Source organism: Triticum dicoccoides, chromosome 2A (assembly GCF_002162155.2).
Source record: "Triticum dicoccoides isolate Atlit2015 ecotype Zavitan chromosome 2A, WEW_v2.0, whole genome shotgun sequence".
NCBI classification, from domain to species: domain Eukaryota; kingdom Viridiplantae; phylum Streptophyta; class Magnoliopsida; order Poales; family Poaceae; genus Triticum; species Triticum dicoccoides.
The window spans coordinates 146,177,198-146,186,933 of record NC_041382.1 but is presented as its reverse complement, the minus strand read 5'-3'; the positions used below and the strand labels follow the sequence as shown (position 1 = coordinate 146,186,933).

The 9,736-nt window shown below is 47.2% G+C and overlaps 1 protein-coding gene across 1 annotated transcript in view; it reads right to left on the bottom strand.

Moving 5' to 3' along the window:
- Positions 1-7,280, bottom strand: part of LOC119353886 (putative anthocyanidin reductase) — a 16,784-nt gene extending 9,504 nt beyond the window's left edge. The window contains exons 1-2 of the mRNA XM_037620585.1: positions 6,671-7,280; positions 4,321-4,490 (exon numbers count right to left, since the gene is read on the bottom strand). Of these exons, the coding sequence (XP_037476482.1) occupies positions 4,321-4,490; positions 6,671-6,776 (276 nt within the window). The 5' untranslated portion in view covers positions 6,777-7,280. The remainder of the gene's footprint in view (positions 1-4,320; positions 4,491-6,670) is intronic.
- Positions 7,281-9,736: the final 2,456 nt, after the last annotated feature.

Genomic DNA, 9,736 nt, shown 5'->3' with positions numbered 1-9,736 from the left:
AGCTGCGGCGGGCGGACGTGTCCGGTTAGGCGGCGGACATGTCCGGCGGCGGCGGGGAGATTTTCTTTTAGGGTTAGGGGGAGAGGATCCGCGAATTTGGAATGGGGGGTGTATATATAGGCATAGGGGGAGCTAGGAGAGTCCAAATAAGGTGCGGTTTTTGGCCAAGCGATCGTGATCGAACGCTCTAGATGATGGAGCAGAGTTAGGTGGGTTTCGGGCCAAATTGGAGGGGTGTTGGGCTGCAACTCACACGAGGCCTTTTCGGTTCCTCGGTTAACCGTTGGAGTATCAAACGAAGTCCAAATGGTACGAAACTTGACAGGCGGTCTACCGGTAGTAAACCAAGGCCGCTTGGCAAGTCTCGGTCCAATCCGGAAACATTTAATCCCCACATAGAAAGAAGGCTAGAAATGACCACCGGAGGAGAACGAAGCGCCGGAATGCAAAAAGGACAACGGGAAAATGCTCGAATGCCTGAGATGAGCATGTATGCAAATGCAATGCACCTGATGACATGATATGAGATGCATGACAACGATAACAACACACGGAGACAAAACCCGAACCCGAGGAAATAAATATAACTTAACGCCGGAAACGGCAAGAGTTGGAGTACAAATAGGGAAAGTTATATCCGGGGTGTTACAGGATGCTAATCTCCGTTTGGAGCGGTGTGGAGCACAATGCTCCTCAAGAAGCCACTAGGGCCACCGTAATCTCCTCACGCCCTCGCACAATGCAAGATGCCGTGATTCCACTAAGGGACCCCTGAAGGCGGTCACCGAACCCGTACAAATGGAAACCCTTGGGGGCGGTCACCGAACCCGTACACTTTGGCAACCCTTGGGGGCGGTCACCGGTACCCGTCAAATTGCTCGGGGCGATCTCCACAACCTAATTGGAGACCCCGATGCTTGCCCGGAGCTTTTCACCACAATGATTGAGCTCCGAACAACACCAACCGTCTAGGGCGCCAAGGCACCCAAGAGGAACAAGCTCTAGGGTGCCCAAACACCCAAGAGTAAAAAGCTTCTCAACCTTCACTTCCACGTATCACCGTGGAGAACTCAAACCGATGCACCAAATGCAATGGCAAGGGCACACGGAGTGCCCAAGTCCTTCCCTCTCAAATCCCACCGAAGCAACTAATGCTAGGGAAGAAAATGAGAGGATGAACAAGAAGGAGAACGCCAAGAACTCCAAGATCTAGATCCAAGGGGTTCCCTTCACATAGAGGAGAAAGTGATTGGTGGAAATGTGGATCTAGATCTCCTCTCTCTTTTCCCTCAAAAACTAGCAAGAATCCTTGGAGGGATTGAGAGTTAGCAAGCTCGAAGAAGGTTAACAATGGGGGAAGAACACGAGCTCAAAGGATAAGATCCAATGGGGAAGAAGACCCCCTTTTATAGGAGGGGAAAAACCAATCGTTATGTGCTCAGCCCGCACACGAGCGGTACTACCGCTCCACGAGCGGTACTACCGCTCAGGTGGAAGAAACAGGGAAAAGGAGCAACAAAACATGAACCTTGGGGCGGTAGTACCGCAGGAGACAGCGGTACTACCGCTGGGTTAAGCGGTACTACCGCTCCCTTCGGCGGTATTGCCGCACAAAACGAAGGGTAAAGGGAAAGAGGGAACCGGGCGGTACTACCGCGGAGGAAGGACGGTACTGCCGCTAAGGAGCGGTACTGCCGCACTACTGCTGCAGCGAGGTACCGCACAATTCGACACAGAAAAAGACCCCTCGAATGGACGCGATAGGGACTTGGTAAGCCAGCGGTAGTACTGCTGCGGAGTCACCGCCGGTACTACCGCTGCGAAGCGGTACTGCCGCTTGTGACCCCTCAGCGGTACTACCGCTGGGTACCACGGTACTACCGCTGGGACCCTGACAAAACCACACTCAAGAGAACAAGAACCGCCATAACTTCTGCATATGAGCTCCGAATTGAGCAAACTCAAGCTTGTTGGAAACAAGACGACGAGTAGCATCAAAACAGCGAATGGTTATAGTAAGAAGAGGCAGGGGAGGTATGCCAACAAATAGAGGAGTGAAACCTCCAACCGAGAAGAACCGGCAAAACCTCCAACATCGAAAACATCATAGAGGAAGCATGTGAACTCCATTTTCGATGAACTCGAGCTTGTCATCAAGATGACCATAAGCTCTAAGACTCTCAAAGAGAACCAAACAAGAACCAAGAAAGATGATGCAAGGATGCAGTGGTTTGATCTCTCAGCGAACGATACGATCAAGCTACTCATCGAGAGCCCCCCTTGATAGTACGACACTCGATCCTATAACCCGGTCTCCCAACTACCATCATGAGACCGGTAAAATAAAAAACCTATCAAGGGCAAATCTTTGCCTTGCACATGGTCCACTTGAGCTAGATGATGACGATCTTGACTCCCTCAAGTTGAACCACCTTTCTTGATTGGGTTGACTCGATGAAGACTAGTTGATTGCTCCCCCATACTCCACTATGAGTGAGCCACTCTTCCGCACATCTTCACAAGTCCATTGTCACCACAAAGGACGGCAAGCTTCAAGCATTTGATCTCTTCGTGATGCTCCACTTGAACTTGCACACCGCAACCTTTCTTGATTGTGTTGACTTGATGAAGACTAGTTGATTGCTCCCCCATATTCCACTATGGGTGAGCCACTCTTCCGCACATCTTCACAAGTCCATTGTCACCACAAAGGATGGCAAGCTTCAAGCATTTGATCTCTTCGTGATGCTTCACTTGAACTTGCACACCGCAACCTAACCCCACAAAGAACCCTCACGAAGACCATGGGTTAGTACACAAAGCGTAATTGACAATGCTTACCATACCATGGGATCACTTGATCCCTCTCGATACATCTTCTACGCTTTGTGGGTTGATCATCTTGATTCACTCTTTAACTTAGTCTTGATCAACCTCTCACAAGACCAATCTTTAGGTAATTCCTTAAATAGCACCTTGGTCGACACATCCTTGAAACCAACACATGTACTCCAAGAAAAGCCTATGGACAAAACCTTCAAATATAACTCAAGGCAACCATTAGTCCATAGAGATTGTCATCAATTACCAAAACCAAACATGGGGGCACCACATGTTCTTTCATCGCCCCGTGGCCCGAGGCCTGGCGGGCTTTTAGCGTGATGGGCCGATCTCGAGCCCGATTTTTAGGCCCGACGACCGGGCCAGGATCAGGCCTAGTTTTTTGCATCAGGCTTTGGTAGGCCCGGCCCGACAAATGGCCAGGTACACTCGGGACCAACTTCCCAGTCGGTCAACCATCCTAGAGTTATTCCAAACCAAGCACACTTAACTTTGGAGTTTTTTCCGAATGGGCTTTCAAAAAAGAAGATATTCTTTGTTGATATGATTAGTCCATCATTCCTATTAAGCCAGACTCTCACATGGAGACACACGATGACTACTTCAAACTCACAAGGGATTTCTGGATGTGGAGCATATGTGGGCCCACAATGAAAACCAAATACTCACTGTTGAGTTGTGAACTTTAAATAAATTATATGTAGAAGTACATATTTTTGCTACCAACATTTGTCATTTACGTGCGAAATTGACGTGTATGATAGACAGCGCATGGATTTACATGAATTTGAGATATGTGAATACCGGGCACGATATATGAGGGGCCGTCCGGATGCATCCACAGACGTGCTAGACGCGTCCCCGAGCGTTTGATAGGCCGGATTTGTCAAGTCCGGCTGTAAATGTTCTTAGTGCTAGCTAGGGAATGCATGAGAGGGCACCTCCTGCACCCATGTGCGTGTGCACCCACTTTTTGAAAAATGCACTTTAAACACATTTTAAGAAGTCAAAAAATTCAAAAGAAAATTCACGCATACATGTTCGCAAATGTGTGTGCGTGACACAAAGTTTTATGAAAAATGTCCTTTTGTTTTGTTTGTAAAAAAGACAAATTCCAGTGCTTCTAAATAGCGTTTTACGACATAATTTTTTGTCTTTTTTGCACACGCCATAAAAAATATTTTTCCATGAAACTTTATGCACACACATATAACATAAAGTCGTATCCGTGCAACCATTTTCAGATTTTTTTTAGCATTTAGAAATATATTTTCTGAAGTGGATTCATATGTACATGCCATGTGTCCTCTCGTTAACCACAGAAAGAATTCAAAGGAATCAGTGCCATGCAAAAAGGACAGGCGGCCCATGCGCGTGATCATGTGGAGCTCATGGGTGTGAGTGTGAGAATACCTTTTTTTTAAACGTAAAACAACAGCAACCATGTTATCTTCTTGACAAATCTAATGACTGGTTTACCTTGGAGCTGCCGGAGTTGTGGTGCAGCGGGGCAGGGACGAGGAAGACGAACTCGCAGCCTTGGATCGCCGGCTCGAAGGTGGCCGCGTCGTAGATGTCCGCCTCGAACAGCACCAGCCGCTCCGCCGCGCCGGGAAGCCCCCTGAGCACCTCCGTCTTCTTCTCATCCCCTACCAGACCAATTGTGCTCACTGCCATGGGCGGATTTGGGCCCAGGCAGCCCAGGCCATTGCCTGGGGCATGGGAAAAATTGTCGGCCTATATTTCAAAAAAAAAAGTTTGGCCTGGGGCGCAGCCCAGTACCAAGCCCAGGCAAACTCACATACAGGCCGCAGCGTCTCGCATCGCAACCAGCGACAACCAGCGCTCTGCCCTCGACCTGAGTACCTGACGAACCCTAAGCCATCGCCGGTCGCCGCCCGCCGTCGCCGCTCGCCACCCATCGTCGAGGTCCAGCTCCGTGCACCCCGGATCTACCTTTCCAGCACCCCCCGGATGTCCCCCTTCCAGCGCCCGCCCCCGTCCCCCGGCTGCGCCGCTGTGGCCTGCGGCCTGCGGCTGCTGTCCTGTTCGTCGTGTCCGCCTGTCCGGTGACGCGGCGAGGGCGCAAGGCGGCGAACCCGGCTAGGGCGCGAGTGGTGCGAGGCTGCAGCTTGCAGGCAGCTCGGCGTCCAACGAGGTAGTTACTTTCTCTCATGACTGCTTTTTCTGTTTCTTAGTACAGTTTTGATGCTTGATGCCCTGTTTTTGTTTATAGATGCCATATTGTCAGGATGATGATGATTTTAGTTTCTAGATGCCACTCTTTATGTGTTTGTTAGATGTAGAAACCAGTTTTAACATTGAGAAATTTTTGTTTCTCTAATATTTTACAGGAAGGCAAGATGAATAAAAGAAACAAGACATTGAATTTATTTTTTCAAGTTCGAACCACCGAAACTGTAGAAACAGGTCCTTCAACTCAAACAGTTGATAATACACCACCTAATGTTAGAGCTGAACTCAAACCCGGCGATGTTGAATCTGACCCCGGTAAGAGAATACCAATTGAGGAGTTAGATCCAGACATTAGAGATCTTGTTAGAAGGGAGTACATTAGTATGGGTCCTTGCCAACCAACTAATCATACATATGAAAAGATAAATGGTAGGAGCTTTCATAACTATTGGTTCAATGATCATCGCGGCTGGTTGGAATATAGCATTGAAAAAAGATCAGCCTTTTACTTTTATTGTTTTCTGTTTAAGCAACCAAGAGCTGAAAACTATGGTATTGAAGCATTCACGAGAAATGGATTCAAATCTTGGAAGGATGGACCTAAAGTTTTTAATCAACATGTTGGCAAGCATGATAGTGCTCATAATAAATCTAGGCAACATTATGAGGATTTCAAAAATCAAAGACAAAATCTGCCACATGTCTTTGATAGGGGTTCTCAGAAGCAAGAAGAAGAATACAAAGCCCGTCTCTTGATTATATTGGGTATTGTCAAATTTTTGATACTACAAGCTCTTGCTTTTCGTGGTCATGATGAGTCTACTAGCTCAATGAATAAGGGTAACTTTAAAGAGTTGTTGGACTTGTTCATAAAGAAAGACCCAAAGGTGGCAACATTTTAGAGATTTGATTGGGCATTCTCCGCAACCGTGGAAAGGGCATTCTCAGCAATGAGCATTATCAAGACCGGATTGAGGAACAAAATGGGTGATGATTGGATGAATCATAGAATGGTATGTTACATTGAGAGAGATGTATTTGTTAGCATCGAAGAATCCAAGATCATTGAGCGATTTCAAGGTTATCGCACACGTAAAGGTGTTTTGCCTTGTCCTACACGTAAGTTTTCACATTTTGCATCTATTGTTAATTAGTTTTGTCTGCTATATTATGCACTGATTCGCATTTCAAAATTGATAATTAAAGGTTTAGCGATGTCTGCTATTGAAGATGTAGTCATGGGAGGCTCGGATCAACCAATCATTTGATTTGGTATCAATCTTCTGTATCATTTATCTATGCCACATATTGTCTTTTGATTTGTCTTGATTTATTAGTTGAGTCATTATGGAACAAATGCTGCCATTGAATATCATGTTTGGTTTCTTATTAGTTATGCAAAACATAGATTGATTCTTGTATGCCTTGAAATTGAAGTTTTTTTGGGTAGTTTTTAGCCATTAGTTGTTCGTCTGGGGGGTCAACAATTCTTGGGTCCGCCACTGCTCACTGCTTAGGAGTACGCACAGAGAACATCCACAGGGCCATCGGGAGCTTGCGGGACGTGGCCGGGGCGTCGTTCTACAGTGGCATGCACGGGACGGGAGGAATCAGCGTGTGAGAGGGCACATACCGAGGTTTCGGACGGTCCCGTGGACGGTGCAGCCTCTGTCGAGGAGCTTCTTGACGAGCCAGGACGCGATGTAGCCTGCAGCTCCGGTGACGCACACCCTGCTCATCTTCTCCGGTCGGTCTCTTATCCTCTGACGCCTAGTGATCCTGTGTCTATATATACGTGTGCGGTGCTACACGCCTACACCCAAAGCCTTAGTGGTGTTATCCACATGCCCGGCCTTGCTGATCGGCTCTCCCGAGTGGTCGCGGACAAAGACATTGGTTTCCGAGGAAATGTTGGGGCCCGTAGTAGGTCTTCAGTCCACCTCCGATAGCTGGATTTGCTTTGTCACAGTTAGGCATCTTTAATGGCAACCCCAAAATATCCTCTCACATCTGTCAGCAAACATGGATGCGGGAGAACATAGCTATATTTTTTTTAATAATCCGGATGAAATTCATACAAACAAAATCGAATTTCCTATAAATATGACGGATTTCATGTAAACACATTCGGATTTCATTACATTTACATCAAAGCGATGGTAGTCCGCTCTAGAGGTATAATTAATACCTAATCTAAATGGTCCATGAGCCCCGAGAACTGAAACGTCATCGTCTTTAGTTTCGCCTCAGCGCTCTCCAGCTCCGCCTCCGGAGGCCCGGGAAGTGAATGTTGGAATTTTGCTAGTAGGCCTTTGGCCCAAAGCCCAACTAAAATTCTGAAATTCTCTTGGCCCATTCATGCACACATGTGAGTGGAGTGAGTGAGACTAAAGTTTAGTCCCACCTCGGAAGTTGAGAGAGAGTTGCACCTTTTTATAAGGTGAGTTCTTCTACCACTTGTATGAGCACGAGAAGAGGAGACCTACACGCGCTCCTCCTCCTCGCTCGCCACGCCACGCCTCGTCACGACGCGCTGCGCTGCGGGTTGCGGGATTGAGCCGAGTCGAGGACAGAGCTATGCACGTTGTCTATATTTTTGCTGCTCGGGAAAAATTAATGAGTCATTAATTAATAATTAATGGACGCGTTAATTACTGAACCGTTTCCGATTCTTTTGGATCGTGACGACTCGGACGTGGGGTTTACTCCCACGACCTATCCAGCCCGCACTATATAGTCAGGCAGACGTCTACTCTAGCCGCGGCCGCTTCGTATGGTTTCTCACCATCGTTCCAGATCATTGCGCCGCCAAGCAAGTCTTCTTCATCCCTCCTTTCGGCGTGCACCGGGAGAAGGGACAGCAGGCCTCCGGAACCCCGCCTCTCGTGATCCTGTACGGGAGAGGGGCGATCAGGTTTTTAGGGAGCACACTCGCGCGACTGCTGGCAGCGACGACTTCGCGAACGACGACTTCTTCCCCGACCTCGGCAACCTCATCCTCGACGACATGGGCGACAACGTCAACGCCTGCGGTGCTGCACCCGCTGCACCGTATGTTATTCTATCCTTCTTATTCGAGATCGTGGTACAATTCATGTTTCTAGTATGTGCCCTAGATATGATCTGTTCATCTACTATGCTAGTTCACATGATTAGTTTAATCTCTGTTATTGCTGTCATGATCTATTTCCTATTTATTCGGATTAAATCTCATAGTAATTTGCTCATTTTTCCAACAATCCAAAAACCTGATTATAGGCAATTTACTTCGAGTGGTTTTGCTGCGCATCTAAAGCCACCCGCCTTTAAGGGGGCGCAATATAAGAGGTGGCGCACGAGAGCAGTCTACTGGTTTCAGACCATGGGCGGCTATGACGCCACCAAGGGCAAGCCTGAGGGCGATCTTAATCCAGCTTTTGAGAAGATCGATACTCTCTTTAAAGACGCTCTTTTGAGTGTTCTGGATGATTCCATTGTGGATTCGTATATGTCGTTTGAAAACGGCAAGGACATGTGGGTTGCGCTCGAGGCCAAGTTTGGTGACTCGGACGCCGGCAACGAGTTGTACGTCATGAAGAAATTCTATGACTACAAGATGACTGATGAGCGCTCTGTTGTATAGCAGGCTCATGAGATACAGTCGCTCGCAAAAGAATTTGAGTACTTCAAGTGTGTGTTGCCGGAGGCATCATTGCCAAACTTCCACCTTCGTGGAACAATTTTGCTACTTCCCTGAAACACAAGAGACAGGAGTTTTCCGTTGCGGATATCATTGGTACTCTTGATGTTGAAGAGAAGGCGAGAGCAAAGGACACATGTGCTCGAGTTGCTGAGGGAGCTTCTAGTGCCCACATGATACAGAAGAAGAACTCCCAGCCCAACAAGTTCAAAAACAATAAGAACAAAACTCAGGGCAAAGGCAAGTTTGATACAAAGAACAAGCCATCACATTCTACCAACTTCAAGAAGAATTCTCATAAGAAGGGGAAGGGACTTTTCCATGTCCGCGGTGATCCTAATCACTGGGCTCCAAAGTGTCCTAACCGCTTTGAGGAGCGCGGACATGAGAAGAGGGGCAAGTCCGCTAATGTTGTCATCGGTGATATTGATATGAAGGAATCAGGGTACGGTATTTTACCTACCATCCTTTCAGTATTTCAATCCCCTGATTGGCTAATTGACACCGGTGCCAATGTACATGTTTGTGCTGACGCCTCCATGTTTTCTTCTTACCAGGCAACAGGGACTTCACCCGTGTTGATGGGGAACGGGTCACATGCCATCGTTCGAGGTGTTGGTACGATCGATCTGAAGTTTACTTTGGGGAAGACTATGTGTCTGAAGAACGTTCATCATGTGTCGTCCATAAATAAAAATCTCGTTAGCGGTTCCCGTTTATGTCGAGGTGGTTTTAAGTTGGTTTTCGAATCCAATAAAGTTGTAATTTCTAAGTATGGACAATTTGTTGGAAAAGACTATGAGAGCGGAGGCTTGTTTCGCCTGTCTTTGTCAGATATTTGCACTAAAGTTATTAATAATGTTTGCCACAACAATGAGTCTGATATTTGGCATTCACGACTTTGTCACATTAACTTTGGTTGCATGACGCGGCTAGCCAATATGAATTTAATTCCGAAAATCTCTACTATCAAAGGCTCTAAGTGCCAAGTATGTGTGCAAGCTAAGCAACCTCGCAAGT